The sequence below is a fragment of the Mchenga conophoros genome, linkage group LG18, assembly GCF_057382185.1.
Source record: "Mchenga conophoros isolate Kocher_MC1m ecotype Shallow Benthic linkage group LG18, M_conophoros_male_GT1.1, whole genome shotgun sequence".
Lineage (NCBI taxonomy): Eukaryota > Metazoa > Chordata > Actinopteri > Cichliformes > Cichlidae > Mchenga > Mchenga conophoros.
In genome coordinates, this window is record NC_140543.1 from 12,410,161 (window position 1) to 12,431,918 (window position 21,758).

At 37.7% G+C, this 21,758-nt stretch overlaps 1 protein-coding gene across 1 annotated transcript in view; it reads right to left on the reverse strand.

The window, feature by feature from the left end:
* The window catches only part of col11a1b (collagen, type XI, alpha 1b), a 79,906-nt gene extending 58,677 nt beyond the window's left edge, over positions 1-21,229 (reverse strand). The window contains exons 1-5 of the mRNA XM_085253669.1: positions 20,829-21,229; positions 14,553-14,717; positions 11,024-11,237; positions 9,205-9,367; positions 1,217-1,345 (exon numbers count right to left, since the gene is read on the reverse strand). Coding sequence (XP_085109795.1) covers positions 1,217-1,345; positions 9,205-9,367; positions 11,024-11,237; positions 14,553-14,717; positions 20,829-20,943 — 786 coding nt within the window. The 5' untranslated portion in view covers positions 20,944-21,229. The remainder of the gene's footprint in view (positions 1-1,216; positions 1,346-9,204; positions 9,368-11,023; positions 11,238-14,552; positions 14,718-20,828) is intronic.
* Between the last annotated feature and the right edge of the window lie 529 nt (positions 21,230-21,758).

Consider the following 21,758-nt stretch of genomic DNA (forward strand, 5'->3'; position numbering starts at 1 on the left):
ATCTGGAATGAAGGAAGAACATTCTTGTTATAAGTGTACAGAAACCAACAATGAATAAACCAGATTTACAAGGTTTTTAAAGCCAAAACATTCCCTGCTGTCTATTTGAATTGACAAGCTCCTTGTGTTGCTGCCGAGAACTAACCTGATGATGAAGCAACATTTTCCAAGACCCATACCCACTCTACAGCCAATATTTCTGAATAGAGAACCAGCTCCTGATTTTTTTTTCTTAAAAACCAAGAATCTAAAGTCGACTTTTCCAGGTACTGGAAGTCTAGCTGGGGAAGGGATAGCTTAAATTTCCCTGGGAGTTTGGGCAGAGCCTGCAGAACTCGTTAGTGATATAAATCACGGGGCCACTCCAAAGTGGGCTCAGACTTTGTGGCAGAGAAAAAAGAAAGGTTTCCAGTGTGAGCTCATCAGTTATTTAGTGAAATACTGAAGGAAAATGTCAGCCGGCAGAACAGCTTGAACTAGCAAAATAACAAAAAAATGAAGATGGAAAAAAAAGAAGTCCTGACACAAAGCACTGTATTTCAATTAAGAAATATGGCTAAAGAAACAACAAGTGGTATTTGGGAGCCAGTGGTAATAAAACTTGCATTTCAAACTAAACCATGTATTTTGATATGTCAGCATGTTTCCACTAGTAAAACACAAAGTGGAGAAAATGACAGATTTAGAGTTGACACAGAAACCCGTGCACGTACGTTCTTATTCATGGAGGACTGTTTGTAAAAAGTTTCCACACAAATTGCTGAAATTATTATTATTATTATTATTTTTGGTTTATTTCTCAGAGACTGAAACTGAGCTACATTAAACCAGGGCAAGTATACAAAACTGCACAGACACCTGGTATGTAATTACACCTTACACCCAGCCTTTCAGTTCTTCCCATTTTACAAATTTAAATGTCATTTATCCCAGTCTCCTTTTTTGTCCTTTTAACTCATCTTTGACTCTCTTATTAAAAACATCAAAGAATAAAACCCTGTTTCTAAATTCCTGCTACTACTAACATATTTCCTCCCTTCCTGTTTCCTTAATTCTTTCGCTTACCACAAATATTTCTCTCTGCCTGCCTCTTCTCTATAAAATCCTCCCTACTTCCCCCTCCTCTCTCCCAGCTTTCTTTTTCTTTTTTGCTTCAGTTAAGCAGGAGATAGTGCTCCCACCTGATCTCTGTTTCTAAAGCTACCCCAGTACTGACCTCATACTCAGGTTCCTGAGCCTGTGGGGTGTCTTGATGGTTGGGGGTTTCACAGTCGGGGCTGTAGTGTTCACAGTAGTCATAGGCTGCCCTGGGGTCTGCCACTATCAGCAGCTGCTGGATGTCACCCTGGAAATGGAGGAGAAGAAGACTTTCAGCGAAAGACAAGTCAACAAAGTTTTAAGATGACAGAGTCACGAATTAGGATGCACGTTTCCCTGCTGCAAATTCAATTACCAGACTTTTTTTTTTTTATTCTGCGTATCCCTCAACATAAACGTTCTGTTGATTGTTAATTCACAATACTATATGAGTTGGTCAGTAGTGCTATTTAGTTCAGTGTAGTTTCTGCGAAAGCAGCTTTTTTCTAGTTTGGTTTGGCAAATAGCTCCAATACCAGGAAGCCTCAGACACTGCTGAGTAGAAGCTAGTCAGGGGCATGAAAAAGAGCTGAACAGACCACTTCCCATCTGCAGCTGGAAACAAAAAGCTTAGCACAGTAGCCTAATCTATCTTCATTTAATCCAGAATTCAGCCCACTAAGTTTAACTGTATTGTCCAGGTCTCTAAACAGCACAGAAGAGAATTTAAATAAATTAATGTTCCATGGGGTTTGCATTTAAGATTTTGCTTTTCACATTTCCCATTGCAGGATTACATCTTGGACCTTTTCAATCAATAATCCCTTTTCTTTCAGTCATTTGTTTTTGTCAATCACATAAAGCTTATTGAAAAAAAGGAAAGAAAAACAAATTTAATGTCAAATCTTTCAGAGAGTCTTCTTTGCAGACACCACTAACGTTTCTTTCTCTTGTCTTTTTTTCCCCACAATTACAAATAGAAACCAAATGTTAACGCCCATGTAGCATACACCTATTTCTTCAGCTTTACACCAGCACAGTGATAATAAAATGTGACAATAAAACAACAAGGCAGATGTTGTGCAGTACCAGAGGCAGTAGTCTCTTGACTATTAATTAAGGCTTTAGGGGAGTCTGTAAGCTTTTAAAAAGAGCTATTGTACAGTTCCCCCCCAACTCAGCCGTGAGGGACGGCAAGTCCCCTTACACAGCAGATAAATAACCAAGGCCTGTACTTATCTAAGGCTGTCTGTTTTTCATGAGCTTTTGGAAAAGGAAATTAGATCCCCGCTCCCAACTGTTTCATCAGCCAAAGGCTCTTTTTCCATGATCGTCTCCGAAGGAATTTCTAAACCAGGAACTGCTTTACTACTGATATGAAGCATTCTATCTATACCCATCTACCATATGGGCACCTCAGCTGACTTTTTCAGAATCCACATGGACTAAGAAATTCAGTGGACAAACAAACAAGGAACATAACCTGAGTGCTGCATGAAGGTGAAGAGAGGCCACAAACAGGGTGGCCCCTAAAGAGGAAGCACATACATGCACATTGCATTAAATTACAAGAGGCAACATCTGTATAAGCTTAGATCTCTGGAACACATTAGAGACTAACCGCCCTGTGCTCCCATCATATGTGACCAGTATATTTCAACAGCCTATTAAACAACCAAAACAACAACAACTAACATACGTAAATAAATTTGACATATGGCTTAATGAAAGGATGTTAATGGCATATGTGCCATTTATTCTACAATTATCATAATTATGTTTGCCTATGACTCATTTGAAAATCCATCTTTCCATATGCATACATAGATTTTCCATGTAAAGACTATAACCTGTCTAGAGAAAGAAGGTGCTGGTAGTAAATGTTGGTAAAGCAATAGGAAAGAAAGAGATTACCTGCACCTGCTGTAACACTGACTGAAAGGAACAACAAAAGCTACAATGACAAGTCCCCCCTCAAACTAATACTCTAGCTGCTTGCTTGTTCTTTTTATAATTTACTACAAATGTATCCAAACTCAATGGTAGAAGATAGAACCGTTAATAACACAGACATACTGATTTTAGCAGAACTTCTTTCTGTTTCCTCTTTCTTCTATGAGTAGACAGTAACTTTTCAATTTCATGCTTTTCCAGTTCCTTCACTTAAGCATAGTTTGGCACTGGACAAGGCAACAATATATTTACTATAACAAGAAAATATGCACGAGTCCAAAAATGTCACCCAGGGATTTTCAAAAGACCACACACACTTGGCCCATTTATGAAGCCTGACAGTGATTCAGTCACCCCCAAATTTCACAATCAGCTTCTCATTCCTTGCCCTCCTGCTCTACCCCACCCTGGATTTATTCCTTGTCTTCATCTTGGTGCATTTGTTGATGTTAGTGTCTGTATTGCATTGCACAGCTCTCTGGCATTTTTTAGTTCTTCCTCAGAGTTATAGGAATGATCCACAGCAATGGTGTGGATCTCCTCAGAGTTGGCATGGACATAATGGGATGAATCATCTGTCTAAGCCACACTAGAATAAATCAATGAATGGATCCGCGGACAATGTGCATGTGTGTAAAACAACAGCCTCGACACATGTTAACTGTCATCTCCTGCTTTCACAGCAAACTTTAACCAAAGAGCAGGACATAAAAAGGATGAGCCACTAATCAAAGAAAAGCTCTGCAAATTTATCTTTAATGCACAGGAAAACCATTTAATTCACTAAATATTTACACAAGAGTAAGGAAAATAAATGTGGGCTGTTTTGTTTCTTAAATGTGCACATTTCACATTTGATTTTAAGCAAAGAGGGATAAAACAGAAGACAGACACTCTTAGATGTCCTTGGGTCTATGACCAGGGAATTCTAACATCTGCTGCAAGTAGTCGCCCTTGCTAACAAGGAAAAAGAACTGCACATGGAAAATTACATGCAGGCGGACGGTTTGTTTCTTATCTATAAAACCCATCCTTACTTTTTTTTGTTATGAAATATTTACTTTTCCTAGAAATGTTAGCCCTTAAAACTGACTTTCTTTGCTATGCAGATGACACCCACCTATATTTCCCCATAAAGTTTGGTGCTACAGATACATCTTGAATTATCTCCTGCTAAAGATTGGCCTCTTTCCAGTCCCTTTTAAACCTCAGATTTATTGTATGGGTTTGTATCAATTAGTTGTAATATTAGCTGCATTATTTAAAATGTTTTTAAATCAGTGTGCCCCTTTTATGTTGCCTCAGAAATCTTTTTTGTTTTTAATTGTTTATGTTAATGCTTTACCCTGCTTTGAAGTTTTAAACTGTTACTCTTTTGTATAATATCTTGTCTTTTTTCATAAAGCACGTTGTTTTTAACACAGGTATGGTGTTGATTGTGATGATATTTGATAATTAGCACACATTTCTTCATCCATAAGTCTCAACATTCATTATTTATTTAATTTCATTGTGCATCCTTTTAGACATTATTCATTCTCATTTCACATATATTTTTAAGACTGTGAAGACTTTTACTCTTAACCGTAATACTGCCTTGATTTTTGTTCCTGCAGACTGTGTATATCTGCAATTGGTTAAATAAAATGACATTGAGTCAGGCTGTGCAGGATATTAAATTCAAGGTGGATGTCCACAGTTTCTAAGAGAAATCTGTTTGTATTTAAAGTATTTAAAAATATGAAAACTAGAATGAACTGCAATCCTAAAACATAGACTTAATTCAACTTAATTTATGAGTTATTGCCAGAGAAAAAGACCTGTCCTATAAAGATGTGAATGTAGTGTGATGTAGTCTGGTATCTGTTCTGATTAGTCAATATAACGACAGGTTATTTTTCTTTGTCTTTGGGATTGAGAATGACTGACCAAGAAAACGGAATTTGCCACCATATGCTCAATCACTTACACAAAAAGACTTGACCTTGTAAGCGTGCTAAGACATGATCCATAGTTTCCTCTATGACAGCAACTAAGTAGGTAAATATGGCACTAAATGTTACTGCCTGTGGACAGGTATACCAGGTAGTTTTAACTTGTGGAGGGAAAATTAATACACAGAGAACACATAGTTATGAAAACACTATGTAAGCTAACAGCTAGCCTTACTTAACATAAAATTTGGGGTGCTCCAAATATTTCACTGAGCCAATAAAACTTTTCACTGGAATTACTTTGTAGAATAAAATAAATAAAACTTCAATAAAACAGCAGGTGAACCTCTGAGGGCACCATGTCCATCGTGCATAGGTGTTATTGCAGATGTTTTAGCTTTTTAAATTAAAAAAAGCATTTTAAATAGACACTGCATATAATTATTTTATTTTTTCTCACAGTAATTCACTTGAGTATTTTCTTTACTTAACTTCTCACACATACCTCTGAACAAGCTTGGCATACTGATCATATGCAACGCCTATTTTTCCAAACTCTGGGGAGGGAATACATCTTGAAAGAGCCAATACACAAATGGAATTTCAAAACTGTACAAGTACAACAATTAACCAAGTAGCACAAAGGAGGAAAAGTGTATAATACTCTCCAGATTTCTTACAGTATTTCATCAAATGCAGCCACTGTGGTCAGCGCAGGGATAACGTTTCTTCTCAAGCACTGGGGGCATACAAATGTCTTGCACCCTTCAAATATTAAAACATTTGGCCTGCCAGTAGCTCACAAAACTGTTGAACTATTTGAACCATCTGTTTGCCTGTCTGCCCACACTTTCCTCACTTCTTTCTCTGTCACTTTTTCCTTGATCTGCTCTTTTCTATCAGGCAGTTCTTTTTTATTACTTTGCTCAAAATACAAAGGTAACAAATGGTGGGACTGAACTATATGCAATTATATATGTAACTAGGGCTAATTTATAGGGAAAATGCTACAGAACAAAAATGTTCTCATTTACAAATCACAGTGAACAAAAAACATAAGCAGTGACTGATGACATTCTCATCAACCTTGACATTAAATACGAACATTCCTATTACACAATCTTTACCAAAACATTTTGTTACAGATATTAGAGGGTGAAAATGACTGAGGCAGATGAGAAACACTCACAGCGCTCAACTTCTCTCAAGCCAATCATAAACAATGATTCACTTTAAGGCTAAGAGCACATCAGACTCTTGTTATATTCCCCTGCCAAGGACTGTCCTGCTTGAGGGACAGTGTTTTGGAATGAAACACTGTCCCTGTGCAGCAATGACAGACACATACACAAACCATCTCCGCCTCTCTCTCTCCGACATACACACATGGACGCTCACACTTTTTCGCACAAAACAACACAAACGTAAACACAGAGACAGACATCTGGCACAAACAAAGAATCCTTTAAAGTCTGAAAAGTCGATTTGCGTAAAAACAAGAAGAGGAGATGATTTTACTTTGAATATCTTGTGGCTTTTATTTCAAAGAAGAAAGAGGGGGGGAAAGGCATTTGGAGACCCGGTCAGTGAGCATATCTCTTAAACAGCTGTGCAATCCTAGCCAAGACTAAGCACACACTGATCATATTTTCCCCTAGCGTTCACTCTTCGGTGCGCTTCCAGCTTTGACACCTGCTTATGCAATCTACTGCAGTAAGGTAACCTACTCACAGCAACTGGAATGAGAAAGCATCATAGTGTAATTACACATAAACACAAGCTTTTTTTGCTCACCAGCCACAATTAGTATTTTAGATTGAAGAAGACTGTTCAGTCTAAGAAGATTGTTTCTTAGAATTGCACATTATCAAATCTGTTAACCTATCTGAAGGTTTGCTGCAGGTAAACTAAGTAAACTAAGTCTATGGTGTCCACTTTTTGTGAGTGTGAGACCAAAACGTGGACACCATAGCTTAATAGAACTTTAAATAAATGGAAACAAATTACATTCTGTTTCTTTATGAACAAATGATCTATTTAAAACACGTGGAGCAACTTCGAGAAAGTTAATTAATGAATTTATCTATATCTGAAGCTTTAGAGGATTTGGTAGGCATCCTTTAAAACTTCAAAGCAAGTCAGGCGTAACTCTTACTCCCAGCCGTCACGCTACACTAAGGTGAATGACTCATAGCTCTGTATTCAGTATACAGGCATGAATGTTATCAGGCACCTCTTAGACTGAAAGCATTTTTTAAAAAACACAATGTCTTCTCCACCAGCTATGTAATCAAGTCAGATAGAAATCCAACTGAAATGAATTCAACATTTTAGAGTGAAAACATCATTTTTGGTGTACCTCCACAAATTTTTAACATGAGTACATTTTATATATAAAAGACTATGAAAGAACTGGTCTGCTGATTGCAAAGCTGTTTCAAATTTTCACAATACATTTATCGAGATAGTCCGGAAAGTTTCCGCAGCCTACAAGGTATTCTGTGATATGCCTATAACAGCTGTAAATTTACAAAGAATCCCAATGCATAACTTAATGAGCAAACTCTAAACATAGCACATGGCTTTCATATACTTTCAAACACGCTTTTATCTATAAGAATATGCTAACAAACAACTTTGTGGCCAGTAAGAATTTTTTCCAAAAACAGTACAGCTTGCCCACAAGTAGCAATTTTAAAATCAACACGTCTTGTGTTATTACACTTGAAGTGGAAATAATTACAGCTTAAGATACAATTCTAGCTGGAGCTTACTGTGTGATGCACTGATCAAAAACACCTTGCAAATCATAAAAAACGTCTTGGAACACAAGGAATCATTTTCTTCTTTCTAGGTTTTACAAAGAGCGCATCCTACATTGCTCTGTAATTTAATATCATTTAGCTTATTGTATTTTGAAACAAAGAACACTCACGCAAGCCAAATGAGAACTATTAAATCAGACTTAAAAACAGAAAAGAATGACTGTGGTAAGTTTTCACTTTATCCCCTTTAATCTTATTCACCTTAATTATATTAACCAGAAATCACTTTGGAATTCATTCATTCATTATGACCTAAAACTAATTTATTTCATTATAGTTAATGACATATGCATAAAAATAAAGCTGTAAATCGACATGGGGAAAAAAACATATAAGTGAAGAGAAGCAACATCACAATTTCAAGTGGTTTCACTGTGGAAAGGCATCTCTGACCTAGAAGCAAACTTTTTGCTGACTGCCGAACTTAGCAAGCATTCTACATTCAGCTAGCCTCCAAGCAAGCCTAATGCGTTTCATGCCATCATTTATTTCACATCTGCTGCTGAGCACAAAGTTACCAGTTCCCAGAACCATTTTATCACTGTCCTCTTAATTTTGATTCTGCTTCTCACAGTTACTGATCAATTGTGACACAATTAATTCATAAAAAAACATAATATAGTTTAGGCAGTCGACATCGAACAGACCCCTTTATTTCCTTTGTAGTTAAATATCCAAATTAGTGCTGAGAGAAAAAAAAAAAACACATTGAGTAGCACACTGTGCAAGTAGCCTTCATAATAACATTGCCTATGGCTCTTGCCAAGTATACAAAGCCAATATTGTTGTTCTGGCCAATAAAATTCCCTATTATATATATGCACACAGAATGAAAGGCAAATAAAATGTCTGGCCTTAAAGCTTTTGGACTCTAAGTATTACAAACTACAATTGTCACAGTGTTAAATGGAAATCATTGAGAATAATACTCACAATGTGCGTGCAATTAAGCTTAAACAGAAAAGAGAAATTGTTGGCATCTAGGTCAGTTTTCTGTAATAGTTTCAAGGCTTAATGAATGCAATCTATTGGTGAATGTCTGCATTACACATATGTAAGACATTCCTGTTGCAATTATGTGTAAGCAGGTTTTTACCTGTATAGCACTGAATCTTTGCAAACTTTGTACACCCATAACTCCATAAAAATGATCATACTCTAAAAAAAACTGTATTCAAGTCTTCTGCCCAGATGCAGCCTAGGAAAGCAATAAAGCAACAATATGACTGCAACAGGCTTGCAGCTATTCACACACCACATGGTATAAGTTTCTCTTGTCTTATCACCTAGCTTGCTGTAAAACAAATTAGTCCCAAATTTGACAACGGTCTTTAAAATAATTTCACAACATAAACACCACCAACCACACAGAGAAAATACTTCAGGTGAGAAGATATTCAATATGGCCGTCATACCTCAAAGACCTCTTCATCTAGGATTCGGGTGCCAAAGACTGTGATGCCCTCTGTGCTGATAATGGCATGGTCACTTCTGGCGAGTGGTCTTGTCACCTTTTTCTTACAGTCCACAATGATGGTAACGCTCTTCTTCTCCACACTGATAGCTACACGATGCCATCTGTTTAACAAAGAAGGACATCAGAAATACAACAATGACCCTCTGAGTTTTAGGAAAACTGCTTCAGTCCACGGCTAAGGGAATAGTTATCATTTAGTTTAGGAAGTGGAAACGCTTACCAGTATTTGCTATCACATCTGGAGTTGGATATGAAGCTCTATATGATTATACTGGTAAATACAGTCACAGGACTTATTAGCTAGATCAAGCTAGTACTGGTTTAGACCTCCGTTTGCCTTCAAAACTGCCTTAATTCTTTTGAGGCACAAATTTGACAAGGTACTGAAAACAGAGATTTTGGTCCATATTGCTAGGACAGCATCCATCATATGTATCTCACATTTCACTACATCCCAAACATGCTCTATCGGACTAAGATCTTTAGGTCAGTACAGTGAACTTATTCACTTGTTCAAGAAATCATTTGAGATTATTTGAACTTTGTGATGTGACACACTATCCTGCTAGAAGCAGCCATCGGAAGATGCATACACATTGATCATAAAGGGATACTCATGGTCAGCAACAACACTTGTAAATGATGCTGCTGCTTCCAATCAGATCAAAGGCCATTCTCTGTAAACCCTATAGATTATTGTATATAGGGAAATACCACTAGATCAACAGTTGCTAAAATATTCAAACCAGCCCACCTGGTACCTACAACCACACTCAAAGTCACTTAAATTGCCTTTTTTCTCCATTCTTATGCTTATTTTAAACTTCAACAGCTTATCAGGATTAGCTGAAGTTCAAAAGCAGTTGAGCTGGTCCACTGAACAAAGTGGCCAATGAGCGTATGTAGCTTAGCTTAACTTAGTCTAATGTGTAGAAGGATAAAACAGCTAGCCTGGCATCAATGTACCAGCTTGCACTGGCACAGTGCTATTTGCCCTGTGGCATCTGGAGAGCTATGCATAAATTTCCAAGAAGTACATGCAAAAGTTGTTTTTTTGTTAACTATGAAAGTATTCTTCAGTTTTTGCCAGAAGAGCATGTGAGTATTTTCAAACTAGTTGGACTAGTCCTATGAATGGATCCACATTGATTGAGCTGTATATTTTCACTATTTATCACCAACAAAGAACAACTCATGAAATCGCTGCAAGGCATTTCTGTTGGCATTTATATGAAAGATTGCTGGCAACTTTTAACAATGATTTGTTTCAGCTTCATTGGACAGCTATGAGAATCCTGTCCTTTACTGCATATCAGTGTATAGCAGTGTAGCTGTAAATAATTTAGAAAGGCTGTCATTAAATTGTTGCCAGCAATTTATTTGCCATTACTGTCTGAGTTGTTCCATATGGTGTTAATGACTGAACAACATATGATGATAATAAATGTGCAGAGCTGCGTGTCAGTTTACCAGGCTGGAAGAGTTAAGTATGCACTGAGTGCCTGAGAAAATACTAACAGAGCGGTTCTGCTTAGCACAAAATATAACCTGAATCTTTTAAAATAGAAAAAATTACCCTAAATGTACTGCTTGTGAGCTAACCTCACAATTTCCATAACAAACAAACTCCAGATTTTGAGATATTGCTGAGATAATGGGATAACTGCACGTGGCATAGAAAATGTACTATTTAGGGGACACAAAAGTCTTTCATCTACATTTTCTCTTCTAGTGTGTTAAAGCGCTCCGTCACTTACTTGCCATCAGAAAGTTTGACGGAACGGAACAAAGGGTACTCGTCTGGGACAGGCTTGCCATGCTGGTCCTCATATTGGAAGATAGGGGAACGGCCCACCTCTACTCCAAGCTGCTGCACGCCTTGCTGGTTGTACACAGAAAGCAGGAAGGACTGGAGGCCAGCCTTGGGCTTGATGGTAAACACTATAGAGAAATCCTCTGGGAATACCCCCCCTAAAGGTGGAACACGTAAGAGAAATATTGGGCTGTCACATTAGTAAAGATGAATATAGAGTTTATATAGTCCTAAAATTGCTGAAATGAACATGTTTTACACCAATATTCTGATTAAGAGCAATGTAACGATAAAACAGCAGACATGAAAGCTACATAGCAGAACCAAGATAGATTTAATAGTTTAATAAAAAATATCTCTTATGGGAACTTTATTATTTCATTTGTTTGGTGTTTATCAACACTTCTTTTTGCCATCTCACTGTGTACAATGATATAATGAACATAAACAGAAGGACATGATAAATTAACAAACATGTCAGCGTTTTTACTTGCTCATGGGCACAGAGTGTGTATTTTGCTTGTAATAATTAAAAACTTTCAAACTGTCCTCCCTTAAGAAGCATTTGTGCTACTGGAGACTTCCTTTTACCTTGTGCCCTGTCTTACAAACCTTCTTCTGATGTTATAACTAGGGCAATTGTATTGTAATTAGTAGAGAGAACTGCTTTTGCTCCAACTTTCTCTCCTCAGATTAACCCACAAAGTCTAGACTACTGGACGCGAGTCCGTTTTACTGGGGAAGTTAAACGAAACCTTGGCATGTCCTGAAAGGCCTTGGTAGTGGTGATGCAGCCGTATTAACTTTATAAGGGCTATAAATACAGCAACTCAAACAAATGTCATATTTTTGTGAACATAATAGTTTGGTTCAATGAAAAAATAACTAATACTAGCCAAATAAAAGTCCAATTATTCTGACTGAGGACATTTTGACACTTTACTTCATGACACCTCCAACACCTCACCTCTCAGGCTCACTTATATTACTCAAGTTTCCATTAGTGAACATGAGCATGCTGTCCAGTTAAGCCAAAAATTACACAGGCTTATTTTCTAATTCCTTCAATTACTGCATTTTAGTCTTTCTTTTTGCTCTTTGAAATGTAGCCAGATTCAAAAAGAGTAACACACACTGCACTGACTGGGACATTTCATTTCACAGCAATGAATCCTTAATAAATTTCTCTCACTTTGCTGGAAGTCCATTTTGAGTAAGTAAGCAACTGGGGACCATTTCTAAACTTTGCCCTAGTAGTAAATGAATAACAGGCCGCAAAGGGAGGCATGATTTGTTTGAGCAGCCATGCAAGCAGCAGTGGTATATTATAATTTGGGGGACTAGAAAGAGATCTCATATTTTTTTTCCAGATTAGCTTCTCCTCACTGCCTCCCTGTTAAAACCAGAGGTCTCAGTGTGCAGCTCTACTTGTGGTTCCTCAAGCTTGCAAAAGGTAGATTGGGAGGCAGATGCTTCAACATATGGTTCTCCTGCACCAAGCTTCCAGTTTGGGTTTGAAAAACAGACTTCCTTTCTACTTCTGAAAGTCAGTTTAAATTTTGCTTTTTGATAAAGAATATAGTTAGGTCTAAATCAGGTGAACGATCCCTTCATTGAAGATACTCTATTGTGGAAACAGACACTGTGGCCCTAGCCCAGATTCATTCCTATCTGACTCCTTTCACTTCCCTGTGACAGGGTGTAGGTTGGTGCATTGTAAAGTCTCTTTGAACAAGTCCACATGGTTACAAAAAGTGGCAGGCACATGGATGTCTGCTTAGAGCTTCCTGTTCACCAACTGATGACAACATTTATGCCACTCAGACCCAAGAGAGGCCTAGCAAACCTGCAGATGGGGAAACTAGAACACACATATTAGTTTTGCTGCTATAAGCTCAGGCTGCTGGGGAACTTCCTATGATACACTGAGCATTTCCGCTTCCCCTTATCACTCTCCATACTTTTATAGGTCACTCCTGCATGTGAATACATTTTGTCTTCTCTCTCCCATAGGTTGCCCTATGTTTTACAGGAACACCATGATTTTCTAATATTTCAGACTTAAAAAATCAACTAAAAATTTGACATTTGGCAAATTTGCTTCTGTTAGTAGATAATAGGTTTTGTTCTCTGCAATTAATTACTGAAATTGGGATTTGCCGAGTTTTGTTTAAAATCTACTTCCTAATAAAATAAATATGGATTAAGTTCTCAAAAACAGCCTAATAAAATAAATGTGGCCTCTCAAAAACAGAAGGGCAACACACTCCAAATGCACATACAGTACAATATGAAAAACCCTTCTAAATTTCACTACCTTAACCACAGACTGAGCATCCACATCTGCCAGCAATTAAACTTGAGGAAAGACACTTTGTTGGACAAGATCAGTGTACAAAACAATAGACATGCTTTTGTTGTTTTTTTTGTAACAGATTTGTCAGTTTTAACTTAAATATCAATTAACAAAAATCTGGTGCTGCTCCGCTTACTTTAGCCATGTGTTTACACGCACCATTGTAGATTACCATCCCCTATGGGTTCTTGGAGCAAACTGAAATTCATTGGCATCCTCTAGAAAATGATTCTGGAAAGTCTGCACTGGATTTTAAATGACAGACTTTAACACTAAAGGATTTTATGAGTCATTTATCAAATCATTCTTTGTTATTTTTTGTGAAATACAATCATCTTTAACTCTTTTTTAAAACTTTATTATTCAGTGGTTCAAGAAAATAAAACTTAATCATCATACTTTAATCCAAACAACAATTGGCTTGAGCAGCCATGCAAGCACCATAGCTTCACCGATATCTGCCACCCTAACACTTTTTTCTCAGCTAAAATCTCTATGCCAGCATTGGATGAAGTTCCATAATACATTCATTTATTTTCCACGTTGGATGAATTCTAAAAACTGCTAATTTGGCAACGTTTCACCCCCAAATTGAGTCAGAATTACAATGTCTTTGACCTAAAAGCACCAAAACTTTTTAAATCAACCTTACTTACTCAACCTTACTTAACATTAACATTACACTTTACATCACCTGATGCCTTCAATTGCAATAATTTTACAATGGATATATTAGCAGTTGTCTAGAAAGCCTCACAAAGTTTCTAGTATTGTTGTACAATGTTAGTTGTAGCTTATCTTACAGGAAGGCTATTTTAAGTGCTTAAGTTTTTATGCAATATGATGGCAATTTCCATTACTAATATCTGAAATGAACTGGTCAAATTATGTAAAAACAGTCAAATTAAAGTGCATATTCCACACTACCACAAACATATGTGATCAATAAATAAAGTTCTCAACAACTTGTGTAATCCTCAAGACTCATTTTATAATCATTCTATGGTCTCTAGCATTTAAAATTGGGAGTGTTTGTTTGTTTATCTGCTTTATGGAAGACCTACTATTGTACTACTGTTTCAGTTCCAGTGTAAATACTGAGAAGTGAGGAGTTTACCTGGGAAAAGCTGCTTAGTCGGAGCACTGAGCTGAGTCCTTTTTCCCACTCGATAAGCTACGTCGGGTTTGGATCCTCTCCGCACTGTGCAGAAGCCTGCTGTTTTCCTTATTCCTTCAGGAGAGCTCTGAAAGTCCAGCACCTTCAGTACATCCACGGGTTCAGCTGTAGAGAGAGAGAACAATGAATTGATAAAAATCATCAACAATTTTTCTTATACAACAATTAGTAATGCACTAAAACACAATTTTTGCCACCACAAAAAATAAAATCATTACTTTATTAAGACTCAAAATTTATGTCAGATTTTCATGTACAGTTGTGAATTTTAGTAGTTGTAAATAAAACTACTTCCATGATGAGAAGCCCTGTAAATGAGATACTGTTACAAAGTTGCAACTCTTAAAAGTTGAGTGAATAAGTGAGTCCTCAGTCTGAATGACCATATCGCCAATTGCTAAACCTATACTAAGTGCTGCTGCTATGTAAATATAAGTAGTTAAATAAAATACCAGTTGAACAAAATGAAAGCTGAGCTGATTTATTGATTAATTTAATTTTTATTTTATTATGTTTTTAGTGTCTATGTTGCATGTAACTTTACAGTACACTATAAGCATAGTTAACAGAAAGTCTAATCCAACTTGGCATTTTGATGATAAATCAGCATTTACACTCATTACACCCCTTGCTTTTTCAAGCTTTTTCTTGGCCAAACCTGTCAGTTCAACCAGTTGTTGCTTTATGAGCTGCCTTGGCAGAGGAGCAATAAAAATGTTAGGAACCAGCAGACATAATTGCCCCCCTCCTTACCTCCCCGGTTACCCCCACAGCTAAAAGCCACAGCATCTATGGGATGATAAAAATCATTGCTGCTGATCACAGGGTCTTTGGAATAAGGAGAACACAGCAAGGGGTAGCTTTACAAGCTTCTTAACACTACTAAGCTCTTTTCTATCAATGGATCTGAAAGTCAGAGGTGAAACTGCGCAGAACAGCTATAAAAACTATTTCCCATTTGCTCTCTCTCCTCCAATTATCAAACGCTTACTCCAACCTAGTCTTTTTTTTGCATGTCTCCTTCTCAAACAGTTTTTCTTCTTAAAACCCTATCTTGAGGCACATCATTAGTTACACTGTAATTACAGGGGATTTAGGTAGCCTAATAGTCTATCTTTAAGGTTTGTGTATATACGGAAGGGTTGACGTCCAGAAGAACGTAATTTGTTGATTAATGCATATCTGCCCGAGGCTGCATTTGCTGAAAAATATACAGTAAGAAAAAGTCAGCATTCAAAGATAATTATGAGTGCTGTCTTGCATGGGAAAGTAAATGGAAGAAATGTGTAGGCCTATCAGCAATCACCAATGCAGTCTAGTCATTTTACAGACATTCAATACTGCAACATTACTTTCTTTTAAAACAACGATATGTGTTTTTAAGGCTGGCTTACATAGTGTATTTTAGACTGACACACAAAACTTAAGTCGTATCTACAAAAAGCTAATATTACCCTTACCATCACACCCTGACTTCATCAATCTTGTGCTAGTAATGGACAGCTCAAATTTCAAATGCAGGTGCCAACCAGTTACACAGAAGCTATTTGAAGGTAATATTAGCTAACATAAATATGAGCTACCACAAGCTACTGGTAATACCATACCAGCAACAACAAAACCCCCGAAAGTAGTGGAACAGCTTTAATGTTTCAGTCCTAAATATGTCGTTTTCTTTCAAAAGTTACATAGCCTGGCTTTATATAAGAAGTCAATAATAAAGCTATGATTGATTTTTGTTTGTTAGCGCTACGTTTGAAATTTTAGTTGCTAATAATATACAAGCATTTCACAAAAATTTAAATATCAAACACTTCCCATAATTTAGCTTTTTTAATGACGCACACCAAATGTTATATAATCTCTGCATAGTAAATGTTAGTTTACTGAGACAAATTAAAACTTGAGCGCTACAAATGTTCTGCAGTATTGGCGAGAAACATGTTTTTAACCAAATCTTAATGAAACATTAAAAGTGGATATTTAATTTTCAATGGGGACTATCGTGCTTTTGCTTATTTTCGGTCTTGTGTGTATTGTTATAGTGGGTGTTACAATGAGGTATTTGCAAGTAATCCCTATGAGCCAAAAGCACAACCTTCCAGGAGCTCCATTTCATACGGGTTTCTTTCTACTCTGGGCAGATTTGCCTAATATGGTCATTTCAGGTGCACAGTTTTTTGCTGTTAGCACAGATGCCCCAAACTTCTGCTGAACACACCTTGGAAGGGCCAACCAATCAGACGAAGAAGAGCTGGTCTAAGGAAGTATAAGGGAGCTCAAACAGATTGTTTCAGATACTGAATAAATTAAGCAAATTGTGAATCATGCAATGATAGTTGGTAGACTCTATGAATAAAAGCGCATAGGTTGAAATAAGCAAAATAGGTCTCCTTTAAACTTGGGTTCAGCGCAGTTCAACCGCCATTACAAACCAAGTATATACTTTCCTTTAACAGCTACAGAAACCACAGAAATAAAAACCAGGACAACTGTGTCCAGATATCACACAACACATTTGTCTTTTGAATGAGTCAAGGATGAGTGAGTGAATGAGTCTTCAAAGGCCCAGTAATGATAAACAATGTCTGAATGGTCAGCTTAAAATCTCACAGGGACCAGAAGGACTTTAAAGAAAGGGAGATAATAGGCTTAAAGGGAACTCTCCCTTGCCAGGAAAAAAGCCTAGATTAATGTGTTTGATACTGGCAAGAAAACTTTGTGGGAAAATTATTAAAGGGGATCAGACAAAAGCCTTTCATGAAGTTTACAGTGCCGAAAGTCTCCTCATTGAACTTACACTACTCAGCTAAACTCTATGACATGGGAGGGAAATTTGGTTAAAACATATGAAGTAAAGATCAAAATCGCACATACATCATATTTCAATAACTTTAATGTAAAGTTTCATAAAAACAACCATTTGGGGTTTTTTTTAGGCAAACCACAGCCTAATTTGAATTGGCCTTTCACCATACCTTTAGATTGTGTCTTTTCTCAAAACATAAAAACATAATGCTGAAGGAATTATTATATAAATATTCAGCTGTACATTTTCCATTTTTTTAGTCATGTGGCACAAAAAGACAGGAAGTGCTGATGTAGCAGCTCCTGTTCACTTTTAGGAACCAAGAAAAGGTCTAATGGGTGGTGCTATAAGTTGACATGCTGAAACCATTATGGCTTTTTATACTGGCACCACTCCCTGTAGCCCCCCCCCCCCCCTAACTAAAACATACACGAGACTAAAGTGAGAAGGCCCCATCCCTGTAGCTACTTCTCCCGTGACCAGAAAAATAACAACTTGAGTGGAGAATCAACCCGCTCATGCTCAGGGGTCGGGTCTGAAATTTTAGATCACGCGAAGCTTTCCAGATCTGCTCCTCGAGGCATTTATGCTGATATTGCTCCAGATAATCTGGTGCCACAGTGCACAATTCTTGAATTTCATTTGTTGAGCATGTGTTAGGCAAGCTGCTCTACTAAGAATCTATTTTTTAAGGCTTTTTTTTTTTTTTTGCTGACACTGCACAAAAAGCTGTTTAACAGACGGAGCGACTTCTGACTCAAACACAGACAGACTTAAAAAAAAAAAAAAGAGAGGAACTGACTGCCAGGTTTTAAACCTCACAAAAAATGCCTCATAAAAAGCAATACAGTCTGTGGCTCTTCTGAGTATTGTCCCAAGTACAGAGCTACTGGTTCTTGAAAAAAGTCAAGCTTGGACTAAAGGTCTCTTTGTGAGTTTCAGAATGCCTTTCTGCATTACTGCATACCTCAAGGCCTCATATATTCCAGATGTGCTGAATTGGCCAGGAACCCCCCACAGACCCACCCACCAGCATCCCATCACCCCCCTGTCCTCCCCCAAACTTTTCAGCTCCTTTCCTTCCACAACCATTCTTTCACAGAAGCCCTGAAAAACAGGCAATATCCCAAAACCATTAAAGATCCCAAATGAGTGGGCACAGCTTCATCCTGCCAAGGAGGTCGAGCCAACATAGCGTATACTGAAAAAAGATTCCCATCTTTCCACCCTAAAAAGAAATAAACCATATTCTAATGATAAGGATGTAAAACCACAAGAGAGAGAAGACAGTTCTCTCGTGCTAAAGGTACCAACGCAGTTTCAGACTCTCCACAGTCTAGTCTGAGGGGTAATTTGTCGGTCTCTATGATTTTTAATGACAGATCTTCTTATTTGCTGTCTGGGACCTGTGATATACTATCTGCCATGTTAACGATCTACTAACATGACAAACTTTGGTGATTCTTCCTCAGGCAATAAAGCGTGCAGTAACATGAAAAACCTCTGTTACATTCATTAAAGCATTTTAACCAGCAGACTCTAACACTATGAAATACATTTTTTTTGGCAAAATGTCCAACTCTCCTCATCCCAACACTTCTCAGAGCAATACATTTTGATGTTTAAGTTTAGACTTGTGATTAACTTAATCTGTGACATTCTGACTTAATGTCTTTTGTGGCTCTGTGGTCATGCAGCGGCATCTTGGGATGACTTGTCGGTCTTTTTCGTGTCGCTGCCATCTACTGAGAGTTGGCAGCATAGGCAGCAATTAGTGTACACTGGAAACCCTGTAAATGTTTGCTAGCACATCATGCAATTATGGTAAGTTTAAATATCTGTCAGAATGAAGGAAGATGGGCAGTGCGAAAGCTGTGCCACTTAGATATTTGCTTTCATAATCTTTTCATTTTGCTTCTCTGCAATTTTCCCTCTGCTGAATCACTTTGTTGTGTATCACAGTACACAAAAAACAATGATGAATGATGATGGATTTAGACAGTGGTGGGCTTGTCCAGTTAGCATAAATTAGCCAAAATTACGTGTTACAATATATCATCTTCTGATTAGCATAGCCACTTAAGACACATTTTTATTTTCTGTCGCCATCTGAAAGGATCAATAATCACATATCTGGTATCAAAATAATACAAGTGTTTAAATAAGTCTACCCAAACAGATGCATAGTTCAGAAACACACACAAATTTATCTTGGCAAAAGCCACAGTTCACTATGAATACCTATGTGATTTCATTTGATCTTCAATTTCATCGTTTTTATGACCCACATATGTATTTTCAAAACAAAGAAAAATACTCCTTTCTTTTTTCCACCTCCCTCCCCTCCCTCTTCTTTTCCCCCCTCCTTGGACTAGGAGCCCAGATAATGTGGAAAGATGGTGATCCTTCAGGCCAGAATATGAGTCTCCCTCCCAGATTTCCACAGTCTCGTGCCCAGTTATTATATAAACTTACAAAACCCATCACAAAACCTATATGTTTAAAATTATACTGTGCTACTGTAAACTCCGTTGACAGCTGTCAGACTGTGAAATAAACATGGTAGGCTACAACTTTTCAATCAAAAGAACCAAAGTTTTCCACCACATTTAAACCATTTTGTGGATTTGATTAAAGCATTGGACTCTTGCTACATATTTATGCTGTAAAAACTTAAAGCATTATCCGTGGGCTCCTGGTCATTACTACCTAAAGTCGAGCGTAAAATTTCTGCGTAAAACCTGCAGTTTATTTTGTCTGAAGAAGGATTTAAGAGCCCTCTCTGACCACACCTGGATGGCATCCATCACTCACTCACATACTCAGAGGAAAGGGACATCTTCGCCTATGTGTGCCAAGAATCAACTCTATAGCACTTGCGCTCTTGAATGATATATAGCTTTAGATGACTTTAAAGTCGTTTCAAAACTATATAACTCTCTATATGTAGCTTTAGATAATTATACAAAGTTCAGACACATGTGACCGGGAAGACCACCTTAAAGATTCTGAAATCTTGAATATGTTGGAAAGTCACATGATACAGCTTCATTTTGGTGTCAGCATTTATGAAAAGAAGAATCTTTGGAATTCTTATGATACTTCTGATAAATGTATTTACGTTTTTTAAATAATATCGTTGACAAAAACAAACAAATAACAAAACAGGCAACGAGATTGAAAATGTTTACTTGGCAACTAAAAATGTATATAAACTGAGTTAAGGTGAGTTTAAGTGATGGCGCCCGGGACACCGGGCATTAATTGAAATGAAAGCTGAGACCGTTTATAGCTACCGACTAAGCCTACTGGCATCTGGGCTGCCTGCCAGCATGAGGCGCTTTCAAACTGTCAGGGATGCCCTAGACCCGGCACAGTGACTGAGGTGTATAGGAACAGCATCTTACCTGCTCTAACATTGGCAGCCTGGAGAATTAAAATAACTGTGACCGTAACGATTAGCGTTGAATCCCATAGCCACCTTTTCGTTTTCCACCTGGTGGTCCATCTTTGCATCTCCATGGTGAGCGCCCCCAGCTATACGGAAAACGGGCGACTTTCTTTACAATTTGATCCCGTCGACAGTCCACAAAAATGTGCTTATACTACAGCGCCATGTGGGAAAGTACAAGGATGCTTCTTACAGCCAGACTGGGCCCTTCAGATCCGATTCCCCTTTAGCCCAGCTCTCGCACTGGTGGCAAAGGGCTTTCATGAAAAAAGCGCAAGCCACTCCGTTCCCTGAGAGTTGTGCACCGTGAGGAGGCTGGACTAACGCCGCAACACTGAACCTGAACCGGCTCTGAGATACTGACACTGGAAAATCCTTCCTTCATCAAATCACCAGTTGGGAAAGTTGTCTCTGGGCCCGCCCCTTGTGCTTTGGATGAGGTCTAAACAGCAGCACGTAGAGCATCACTACATCCCAGTGCAAACTAATTATAGAAGACAGTACATGCCCTAGAGATACTACAGCCCGACAGTCTCAGTAGCATCTATCCTTAAAGACTGTACTTTATGGAGTTATGGAAAAAAAGAAGAAAAAAAGCGGCAAATAAGGAGAATTCCCTCATTTCCTAAATTTTAACCTGAAAGAAAAGAGCTTATATTAATGATAGAGGAGATACAGAAGTGGAGGCACTAAATGCAAATGAAGCTGTGGGGTGGAGCTGTTATTTTAGACGTTTCCTGAAAGCAAAAGAATGTGAAAAGAGTATGAATAGCTCCAGCATGGGCCAATGGTTAATATAAAAGCTTCTGTGGCCAAAATGGAATATTTTCCAGACTCCAGGAGTTTCCTCCAGAGCACTTAGATTTTCTTTCGGGTTTTTTTTCCC